Source organism: Nematolebias whitei, chromosome 19, assembly GCF_014905685.2.
Source record: "Nematolebias whitei isolate Nwh7 chromosome 19, NemWhi1, whole genome shotgun sequence".
Lineage (NCBI taxonomy): Eukaryota > Metazoa > Chordata > Actinopteri > Cyprinodontiformes > Rivulidae > Nematolebias > Nematolebias whitei.
Window position 1 is genome coordinate 12,623,662 of NC_056516.1, and position 11,985 is coordinate 12,635,646.

General features: G+C 42.9%; 1 protein-coding gene across 2 annotated transcripts in view; it reads right to left on the reverse strand.

Moving 5' to 3' along the window:
• Positions 1-5,329: 5,329 nt before the first annotated feature.
• The window catches only part of gmeb1 (glucocorticoid modulatory element binding protein 1), a 25,016-nt gene continuing 18,360 nt past the window's right edge, over positions 5,330-11,985 (reverse strand). Inside the window, exons 8-9 of one of the 2 annotated variants that reach the window (XM_037693678.1) lie at positions 10,479-10,601; positions 5,330-6,480 (exon numbers count right to left, since the gene is read on the reverse strand). In XM_037693678.1, the coding sequence (XP_037549606.1) occupies positions 5,684-6,480; positions 10,479-10,601 (920 nt within the window). In that variant the 3' untranslated portion in view covers positions 5,330-5,683. Of the gene's footprint in view, positions 6,481-10,478; positions 10,617-11,985 lie in introns of both variants that reach the window. The other variant, XM_037693676.1, reaches the window with a different exon arrangement.

Genomic DNA, 11,985 nt, shown 5'->3' on the forward strand with positions numbered 1-11,985 from the left:
CACCTTCCAACAACGCCTTGCACTGACCAAAGTGCTTCACAAGATAAAAACAGGACACAATAAATCAGTGCAAATTAAAAATGCAGCCAAAATAAAAGAAGATAAAAGAGACAAAAAATAAATAAAATACTAAAAGTTAAACATTAAAAGCCGTTAAATAAATGGATCTTCAATTTGGCTTTGATCAGAACCAGATCAGAGATGGCACGCAGCTCACAGGGAAGAGTATTCCAGGCTGATGGGCCTGCAACAGAAAAGGACCGGTCCCCCCATTGTTTGCACCTTGAGCAAGGCACCTCCAGCAGATACTGACCAGCAGACTGTAAAGCTCTGCTGCGCTGGTGGACTTTCAAAAGTTCTGAAATATAGGGCGGTGCAAGGCCATTCAAAGCTTTAAAAACAAACAGCAGCAGCTTGAACTGTGTCCTGAACTGAACCGGGAGCCAGTGCAAAGAAGAAAGGACCGGAGTGATGTGTTCAAATTTACGTGTGTTAGTCAACAAGCGAGCAGCAGTTTTGTACAAGCTGTAAACAGGAGATAGAAGATTAATACTGATATATAAGGCGTTACAGTAATCAAGCCTAGATCTTAAACTGGACTCCAAAAGTTGATCAGTTGTAGATGGACATCTATAATTTACTTCCCAAAAGTTTCAATAAATTCTGTTTTTAGTTCATGGTGTATTTTGCTAACATAGTTCTATCTTATCTGATACGAACACACACATGCACACACATGCACACACATGCACACACATGCACACACATGCACACACATGCACAGTTGAAAACATTGTCACCCTGTGGTGGCGGGGGATAAAAATCCTGCCAGGAGTTCACTTCACTCTTCTGGTCTCGATGATCCGTTCTTGCCTTGTACATTTTAACCTCATGTCTGTCAGTGGGATTTATTTTAAATTGTTAGACTGCATGAAGGAACGCACTCAGATTTTAGCACGTGCAGTGGTGAACACACAGCGCCCTCTGGTGACAGAGCACAAAAACTACACATTGGTTTTGTCTTTTATTCAGATATTAAAACACATTACAAATTATGTATGCAAACTCTCATTTGTTAAATTAAATTATCGAACGAGTCTTGTGAGCTGTAATAAAGAGCGTTAAATTAAATCCACACTTACACCTCAGTCTGAAAACCAATAAATATGTCACTACAGGTGTAACACGCAGGCAGATCCGACAGGAAGCATGTCTGTTCTTTTAAATCCTAACTCAGCAGTGCAAGTTAAAAAAAAAATTAAAAAAAACTCACTGAGAATAAGTGCCAAAGAACAAAACATTTGTAATGCCAAGCAGTCTGGTCAAGCTCTGAAGAAATGTTCACACCATCCTGTCCTTGAAAGACGTTGCGCTGTGCAAAAACAATATATAACGGTGCAGTTCCCCCACAGACTGCCAACACTGTAACTGAGTAACGCCTCCTCCAGAGAGTCGTCCAGCCTGAAAAATCACCAGGACTGTCCATTTAGAGTCGTCTCCTCTTTGTTCACGGGGCAGGACCTAAAGAACAACGGTTTATTACAACTTAGTTCTCATCTATACGCTCCGGCCATCGTTGGGTCAAACCTGTAATGGATCTGTGTTAACATTGCTAGGAAACGGTCCAACCACGTTAATAAATCAAACGTGGCGTCTCGTGAAGCTGCAGCTGTTTTTAAACTAGTTGGCAAATCAAAACTGAGAGAAAATGCACAAATCTTCCACTGCAGTCGGGGTTTTGTGAGCATGTGACCAGCAAGCCGTGCAGCCACGTTCCAACAGCAACGTTTGGAGAATCACTGCTCATCTTTGGGAGCAACGCTTGAAAACTGTATTCTAAGCTGTTCACATTAACATGAATGTATACTGCCCATGTGTGGTGGCATTACAGAAAAAGCAGTATGCATAAACTTCAGGTGGCGTACAATGACGGCATGAGGATGCTGCTTAAGGTGCCGCGATGGAGTAGTGCCAGTCAGATGTTGGTCAATTCCAACGTACCAACTTGTGCTGCTGTGCTTCGAAACCTTATATACAGATGCATGTGCAGGCTAACAGACTCTGTAAATAGCATCATTTATACTTTGACCAAGCCAGTACAAAGCTCGGTTAGGTTCTCTTCTAGTCTGTGGAATCACTGGTGCCTTCATTTATATGGCAATGGATGAACATTCTACTTTTATTGTGTCTTGTTGGTGTTATTTTATTTTTGTTGCTGTTTTTTTTTTTGTTTACTATGGACCATGTGTGTTTGAAATAAAGTTTTTGATTGATGGAACGACCTCGGCTTGTTTTGTACCCACTTTGATAGTTGCTCACACGTATATGGTTTAGTCCAGGGCTATTCAACTGGTGGCCCGGGGCTCAAATCAGGCCCACGGGTGAAGTCAGTTTGACCCAACAATGGGTTCATTTTTAAATAAAACTAGATTTTAAACCATAAAACATTTTACATTATCAGATGCAATAGCACTGGGACCTGTCCATGGGTGTACTCCTCCTCTCACACAACAAGCAGTGGAGCTCCCCCCACGACCCCGCAGACATAGATTGAAGAAAATGGACGGATGGATCATCAGCGTGGTTTTAAGACTCGGACATTTTCCTCAAATGTTTTCTGATGGAGAAGAGCTCAAAATACAGCTCTAGTCCTCTGGAGGCAGGTTAAACACTGTTGCACTGGTTTGTATTAAACATGTTAAAATCTCCAGTGACTAGACTGTGTTCCTCTGTGACCCATAACAGGAAACTGTGAATCACCGCAAACATCACAAGGCGTTCTGGAGACCCATCATAAATGCTGCTTGCCACTCAGGTACTATGCTAAGAGATACTTAGGTCGTTTTGAAGTGGTATTCCAAGTAAAAAGTATTGGACAGGTAACCTCTGTTGCTGATGAAGCTCTTTGAACAGCCTCAGTTTGGAGAAACAAAGTTTCACTGATGATCTAAAGCCAGAAACTGCTGCTGTTGGAGAATGAACATTGAGGAACGAGCCTCCAAATGATCTCTAAAGGTTTGCAGAGGTTCAGTTTCCTCTTGTGCGTCACCGAGACTCAAATTTTGAACATGTTCAGAACATGTGTTCTCACATGCACAATGTTGTGGGCATATCGGGGTGTCCAGCTCGGTTACCAAAAGGAAGCAAAAAGTAAAAACTGTGTCTGAGTCACGGGCCACTTTCTTCTGATACATCAACTCTAGTCAGATACCTGGTGTCTTTTCTTGGTTGCAGGTTCATGAACAAGAGTTTGATGTGTCTCACTTGATGTTCTGTTGCTCTTTCCACATCCGAATCAATAATGATAGAATGATCCAGCTGGCAAGAGAAGTCTGTACTAAATGATGCATTTATCAGGTTATTTTAAGAAAAGTTTAGAAGAAAGACAATATTTTACATTTAAATGATCATCTTGGGGCACCAGATTTGACCCGAGGCTCTTGAGTTTGACATGTGTGAACTGGACAGCAGCTCTCCTTATGTCATAAGCACGGGGGCGGCTGCCAAGTGAGCCAGTGGATACGAAGTGGGCGGAGGTTGGCAACAAAACATTATGCATGGCCTGGAATAGTTTTCAAGTCGTGCACACAAAAATAGGCTGCGATTTTCAAAAACTGGCCACGCAAACATGGCTGCACGGTCACATCTACCCATGCTTCAGCGACACTGAAGATTTGCCAGTTTGCTCAGCCACTGAACCACTGGATTAATCACCGTGCACACGTATTTACATCAGACTTGATGGTTATTTGCAAGCACAAACGCAGCAGCTTGTTTGTCTTGAAGTGATGCCGTACTCACGTCTAGCAGGAATTTTACATTTCTGCTGAAACTAACTGTAATGTGAAACTAGTGGCAGCGTAAATGTTTATATTAGTCAGGACTTCGCATGAATTGATGCAAGATTTTATTGACGAAAGTTGCTTTTATCTCGTCAAGCCACTTGTAAACTAATAAACGATATTTCTCCAAGCTCAACTCATTCAAAGAGCTAACTGCAACCACTAACTAAAGTGCAATCATTTGCAAATCTCATCAAATCAAATCTTACTCACAACAGAACATGTACAATGATCAAATGTTGAAACATTATTGTACCATTTTAGAAAAAAATAGGTTTTAAATTTAATGGCAGCTATTTTTTCCTGTTGCCACAGTGAGCCCCCCTCTGCGTCTCCGTCCCCTGCATCCTCCGAGGACAGAGAGATGGAGGGCCAACAGAAGGCTGCACATTTAAGAGGCGCAGAGATGGGCGGAGGTTCACCAGTCTGACAAAAACTGCATCTTTTAATAGCGGAACAATTCCAGAAAAAATGTTCAACAGAAGACTTTGCAGTGATCTGCGTGCACACTTCTACACATTATGGTCTGCATACAGGTCACCGTGCCATCCTCAAATGCTCATTAAAGCTCTATCGAGCAAAGAAGAAGCCATATGTGACCACCATACAGAAATGCTGCCGTCCCCTCTGGATTAAAGCTCATTTCACATGGACCGAGGCAAAGTGGAGAACTGTTGTGTGCTCAGATAAGTCCAAATCTGAAATACCGTTTGGACACCAGGGACGCCTTGTCCTCTACCGGTATTAGTGCACAGTTCAAAAGCCAGACTCTCTGATGGTATGGGGATGCATTAATGCCTCTGATGTGGGCAGCTTATACATCTGACCCACAGACCCAGGACCCAGGAAGAACAGCTGGAATCCTACATCAGACAATGGGACAAGGTTCTCCTCCAAACCTCCTGCTGATCTCAGCTCCTACCAACCTACAGACAGTTGTTCAAAGTGAGATGCTTCACACTCAGTGGTGAACACGCCTCTGTCCCAACATTTTGAACTTCAGATTCAAAATGATCTGTTTCTCCTAGAAACGGTACAATGTCTTAGTTTTAACCTTTCACTTGTCCATTGGAATAAAATGTTGGTTTATTGAATTTGCAAGTCATTTCATTCTGTTTTTGTTACATTTTGCAGTCCAGTCATTTCTGAATGGGTAGGAGATATTAATTATTCACAAGTTTTACACAGAACATCACTTTAACTGCTCAGAATATCCCTTTATGTTCATTGTTAACCAATGTTTCAGACAGCTCTTGCTTTTTATAATTATCTTTTACATTTTCTGGCAGTTTCTGATCATTTGCTGCACTCCTGGATATTACAGCAAGTAATTTAACTCGCACACATGGCCCATTTGAACAGGAGGTGGATGTGTGTGGGCGTGCAGCCAACCTCAGACAGCAGCGTGAAGCTTTCATAAAACGAGTGGAACCATCCTCAAATCTTCCACTAATAAAAACATTTATTATCAAACCTGTTCAAGGTCCTAACGACCTTTAGCTTCAGTCAAAGCTTGAACTTTAGAGCCTGAAGTGTCACGCTTTAAGTTTTGTGTTTAGGTTTAGTTAGGTTTTAATCTGTTTCATTAACTCAAGTTATAACAACCTATACTGTGGCCAAGACTACAAAATAAGAGCCAAGTTGTTATAAACCAGAACTTAAACAGACGTGTCAGGTTCTCTGCTGCAGAACATCTGCGTCGGAGTGAAAATGTTGAGGAGCACGAAAAGCTCGGTCTGAGGCGAAGCTTCTTGTAGATTTGCTGGTTCTGTGTATTTACAGTGTGGTGAGAGTGTGACGGCTGACTGTGAGGCTCTACCTGCTGCGGAGGACAAAACATTTTATTTTCCTTTGTTTTCGTCCTGTGCGTTCTCTTCAATCACTAAAATCTGGACGTCTGACAAGGGTCCGCTGGCGTCCAGCTGCAGTCCGTGAACCCCTTCAGTCTGCACCTCCTGCGTCTCTTCCGACATCGTCACCTCCATCCCGCTCTGGACCACCATGGTGGCCTCATCTCTGCCCGGCTCACCGGCCAGCTGCAGCTCCATCACCCCCACCGCCTGTTCCACAGGCGTTGGGTTGATCTCGATGACCGTGTGCTCCTGGCCGCCCTCCACCCCCTGCTGCACCAGCACCGTGCCATCCACCACTTCAGCGCCGCTGGCTTGCTGGCTTAGGTGGACCAGCTCCATGGGGCTCATCACCGCCCCCAGCTGGCTGGTGTCCTGCACGGCAGTAGTGCCGACAAGCGTGAGGCCCGACGAGGGGTGTAAGGTGATGGCGTCGCCCTTTCCGTCTCCTGCAACCATGTAGCGAGTGAAGAGCTGCGAGCCAGCAGGGAGAAGCGTGACAGTGTTGGACGACCGAGCCAGAGAGGCGATGGGCAGCCCCGCCACGGTGAACGGCTGCCCCACGGAGGAGAGCGAAATCGGAGACAGAACAGTGAACTGCTGGGGCTGCAGGGCGGCCGGCTGACTGACGGAGGACGTCAGGAGGGTGGTGGTGGAGGCGGGCCTCTGCAGGCGGGAGCGCTTGGTCGGACGTTTGGTGGCGGGTTTGTTTTTGGTGGACTGTGGGTTGGAGAGAAGAGCTCGGACCTGCTGCTGCTTCCGCTGTTCTTCTAACTGAGCTTCCAGGTCTGCAAAAAGCACAAAATATCATTTTATTTGTTCAATATTAATTATATTTATCAGTATGCACCCGTGTGTTGTGAATTACTACCACATTCAATTTCAGCACATCTGTAAAGCTGACTAAATTGTAGCCATGTCTAGGCCTCTCGCGATAAACAATAAATTAATTAATCGCATGATAAATTAAAATTATCCAAGATCCAAAATTCACGGTTGAAACCCGTGCCTTCATGTAAAAAGTTGTTTTTCTCTGCAAAAAGAAGCTGAGAACTTGTTTACTGATTTTTTATTAAAAGCTTTGAGTGAAAAATGCTATGCTAAAGAGCTCAAACCACACCGAGCATCCGCCATTTTGAGAACCGATAAAAAGGAGAGACAGCCCATGTCACGTCAAGGGGCCTCCCTGACATTTTTCTTAAAGGACATGCTGCTCACTCCCTCACTATCCATCCTTCAGTTCAAACAGTCTTATACTGCCATTTGGTGGTCAAAAAAGGTACTACACAAAATTAACCAACATTTATTTTTAAGTTTGACAATAATTACTAATTATTGTCAAATTTCAAACAATATTATCATTTATCACAATAATTTCTGAGACAATTAATCGTCCAGTAAAATTTGCTATTGTGACAAACCTAGCCATGTCCACATGTTCTATGGGCAGATGGCTCTTTTTATTGAAATATTATGTATCAATTGTACAGTTAGCCCAAAGAACTCAAAGCTGTAGCCTCAAATTACTCCATTCCTAAACACCAAAGTCTATAAAATTCATGTCAAGTATGTACTCCTACACTGCTGTGAAGAAATGAAAAAAAATGGTTCAGTTGTGCATGGTACACTGTAAATTTTGAATGACGATAAAGTTTATATTATTATTATTATCATTAAATGTTTCCAGTCAAAGGCTGGGCTGTGATGGTTTGCTGAATGAACATTTGTTGCACATCTTTTGAATATGCTCAAAATTCAAGTTACAAGAGAGCACGTTTCTGTGACTCTTGCTATGAATTTAAAAACCACCACAAAAGGTTTGAGACATTTTGGAGTCTCTTTTGCAAATTTGCCAACTAGACTCTGGTATTCACAGCCAAGAGAGAGAATAAGCTTGTTCACAAAACAGTCCCACTGAAGATCCTATCTCACTGAGCTGCAACTGTTGAAACATATCCCTCAAAACTGCAGGAGAATTTTGAGAATAAATGTTGGACGCAGCTCATCCAGGACATGCACTGCTCTCTACTCTCCCCTCTGGCAGGCTGACAACAATCCGAGCTCGCTCGAGCAAACTGAGGAACAGTTTTATTTAGACCCCAGACATGAGTCCTCTTGGTAATGTAATGGATGTCATTTTATATCATTTTAGATTTTTAACACGTTTGTTCTCCTGAGCATATTTTAAATGTTATATTTAATTCCAACCAAAGTTAAGTCAGGTCCTCTGAATGGTTTCTTTGTTTTGAAACATTTCATCTTTCATCCAAAGGACTTCATCAGTCCGAGGAGCTACAACAAACTTTGTCCCACAAGCAGCACCTTATAGTGGGTCAACCAGTTTGATGGTGCTAAGATGGTTTCTGGAGTCTGCCTGAATCCTTACTTCATTTACTGAGCATGAACTTTGATGTTTTGAACCACTTTGGCCATGGCTGCCTCAGAGGAGTCGACAGGGGAGAAGGTGGACTCCAGAAATCATCTTATCACCATAAAACTGGTTGACCCACTATGTGAGTAAGCTGCTTGTGGGACTGAGTTTGTTGTGGATCCCGGGACTGATGAAGTCCTTTGGATGAAGGACGAAACGTTTCAAACAGAAACCACCCAGAGGACCTGACTTAACTTTGTTGGATTTTTTACCTGGATTATTGGGCATGAACTTTGATGTATATTTAATTGTTGATATGATTTTAATGAGGATTGGTATGTGAGTTTTAGAATGGTTAGCGTTTTTATGAGAGCTTTAATGTGTGACAATAATAGTGCTGCTATTGGAATGTTGCCAATTACATTTTGTTTTGTTGTTCTTCAGTGCAATGTCAATAAAGTTCAATTGAATTGCACTGAACATTGTGCTGCAGTCTCACTGAACTCTTGAGTGTTTGCGACCAAAAGACCAACAAGCTGTAAAGCAGTGGATTTGGAGCGGCCAGTTTTTTAAATCTTGTCTTGGTTTTATGTGCACGGCTTGCAAAGCCGCATTCTTGGCTGTGCACATCAACAGCATAAATCTGTATAATAACATGCAGTGGTTCCCCTACCATTATACATATCAACAGAACTGAGTGCCCTGCCTACTGAATCCCCCACCCCCACCCAACCTCCCTCCCACCTCGACAACTGTCGGTATTGATGTAGCGTGGAGTGCAATACATACGCGCTAGCAAAAATGCTACTGACGTATCCCCCCACCCCCGTAGATAAAATCCGGCAGCAACGTAGCGCTAAGCTAGCAGGCGGGCAACACAGAGGCAACTCTGTCCCGTCCTCGAAACCCCCTGCCCATCCCCTGTTCAACAAAAATAAAATATGATGAGTGCCCCGCCAAGGGAATTGATCTAGGGGGAAACACTGTCCTCTATGTTTTTTTCCTGGCACCTGCATTTCTAACATCCTTCTACCAGTATACCCACTGTCCCTCCTCTGGACATGTCCAAACCCTCTTAGTCTGGTCTCTAACTTTATCTCCCAGTTGTTCAACCTGTGCTGTACCTCTGATGATCTCATTCCTAATCTTATCCATCTTGTCACTCCTAAGGAGAACCTCAACATCTTCATTTTTGCCACTTCCAGTTCTGTCTCCTGTCTTTTTGTCCATGTCTCTGTCTCCAGACCATACAACATAGCTGGTCTCACCACTGTTTTGTAAACTTTTCCTTTGACTATTGCTGACACCCTTTTGACACAAATCACTCCTGAAACTTTTCTCCTTCCACTCCATCCTGCCTGGACTCTCTTCTTCACCTCTTTACCACACTCCAATTTTCCTGGACAGTGGACCCCAAGTACTTGAAGTCCTGCACCTTTGTGACCTCTGCTCCTTGTAGCCTCACTGTTCCACCTTCTCCCTCTCCCTACACATGTACTCTGTCTTACTACGGCTGACTTTCATTCCTCTTTTTTCAAGTGCATACCTCCACCTCTCCAAGTTCTCTTCCACCTGTTCCCTGTTCTCACCACGATCAGTGTCATCTGTAAACATCATAGTACACGGGGATTCCTGCCTGACCTCATCTGTTAGTCGGTCCATCACCAGAACAGACAAGAAGGGGCTCAGAGCCGATACTTGATGCAATCCCACCTCCACCTTGAAGCTATCCGTCACTCCCACAGCACATCTTACCACTGTCCTGCTGTCCTCATACATGTCTTGTACCAGTCTAACATTTTTCTCTGCCACTCCAGAGGTATACAATCCAACAATGTTCAGTCAGGTCATCTGAACAGTTTCTTTTTATTTTGCTGAAATGTTTCACTTTCCATCCAGAAGGCTTCATCAGTCAAGGAAACGCACAACAAAACTGATTTTTCCCCCAACATCTTACTCCAAAGTGGAACAAACCAGTTATGTTGGTGCTAAGATGGTCTCTTCGGTACACCCCCTCCTCTGGTGCCGGCCCTCTCCCTCGTCGACAGTCATGTCAAACTGGTTCAAAACCAACAAAGTCCATGCTCAACAATTCAGGTATACAACCAAACAATTTTCAGTCAGATCATCTGGACAATTTCTATTTTTTTGTGCTGAAATGTTTCACATTCCATCCAGAAGGCACACACACAATGAAGTTCTTTCTGACCCTCTCTGTACTTCTCCATCAGGATCCTCAAGGCAAAGATGGCATCTGTGGTGCTCTTTCATGGCATGAAACCATACTGCTGCTCACAGAAAGTTACCGCTCATCTAAAAGTAGCATCTGGCTTATTTCTTCAGCTTGTATAACTTCCCATCAAACACATCATCTGAAACTAAAAACTGGGCATGTGTTTTTCATTTTGTACTCACTAGTGAGGGTGCTAAGGATCTGCTCCTGGCTGGGATCCGTCTGCTGCCTCCTTGTTTCCAGAATCTTCTTGACCAAGTCCAGCAGGCCAAAGACTTGGGCGATGTTACTGAGCACGGCCACCTCTACCAGACAGGAATCTGGGATCAGTGTATTAACCAATCAAAAATCCACTCGTTCAGTCAAAAAGAAGTAACAAATTATGTCAATCACAATAAAATGGCTGATTGACTTAACACTATAAAACTGTTTTTCTTCATCAGCTTCTAACATCAGCTGAAATTGCTCTAATTGTGTGAATGCTGATTCAGCTATCACTATTGACCTTTGTTTGTTTTTCCGTTCATTCAACCTTTATTTATACAGGTTAATCTCATAGAGCCTCGGGAACTCATTTACAAGAGAGACCTGATTATTTTAACAAAGAGTGATGTCAACAGTGTTTGTGTTTGACAACAGTCCATGTTTTGGAATAGTAAAACTACCGGTACTTCTGCATATTTTGTATTTTTAGCTGGTCATATAGCAAAACATTTAGCTCTTTTAAGAGATGGGTGCCATCACTTTTGTTTTTTTTAATTTAATTACACATTTTTTTCTCCATGGAAATCCACTGAGATCTCTTGGAGTTTTTCAAAAACAGTTTTTTCTATAAAACAAGATGTAAATTAGCAAAAACACGAGTTGAAACGCTGTGTGCTCCTGCAGCGGCACTCTCTTTCTCGCCCCCTCAGTGCAGGGAGGTCTGTCAGCTGAACTGATGAACTGACGGCATTAACTGGCTCGTGAGGTTAAACAACAACCAACGGCTTTATTACAGAGAAAATACTGATGATGCACAGAAACTTTTGTTAGCTTTAAAAAAATAGTTTCTAATGAGGATTGTTAAAGTGAGTTAGTTTATTATAGTAAATGACATGAGGGAAACGTCCCGACACACATTGAATGCACCGCGCTTCATTTCACACCAGCTGAGTTGTGCTCCGCCTCTTTTGGTTCCTCTCAAAGCATCTGAGCAGGACGTGGACGCACTGCTCCGTGCAGCCTTTTCATGGAACTGGCTTTTGAATGAGCCTAATCTTTGTCATGATGGAGAACAACATGTCGATCCTTCAGGGGGGTATCAGAAACAGTCAACATTTGTTTTATTTTGAAGAGCGTTGACCAGTCCTTGACCCCCTCACCTCCGCACCCCCCCAGTGTACAGTTTATGCACTTGTGAAAATGAAGAAAACATTGACTTGCCCCTCAAACTTTTCATGCTACTTTACCACTAAACATTCTGCTATCCTTAGCTAGCCTGTTGCTACTATTATCTTTTAGCTAGCATTTTGTAACGTTTAATTGTTAGCTAGCCTTTTGCTACATTTAGCTTTTAGCTGGTCTTGTAGTATATGTTAGCAGCAATTTGTTACTTTTAGCTAGTATTAGCTACCATTTTGTTACTTTTGGCCTTTACCTAACATTTTGATATTTTTCACTACTATTTTGTGTGTGTGTGTGTGTGTG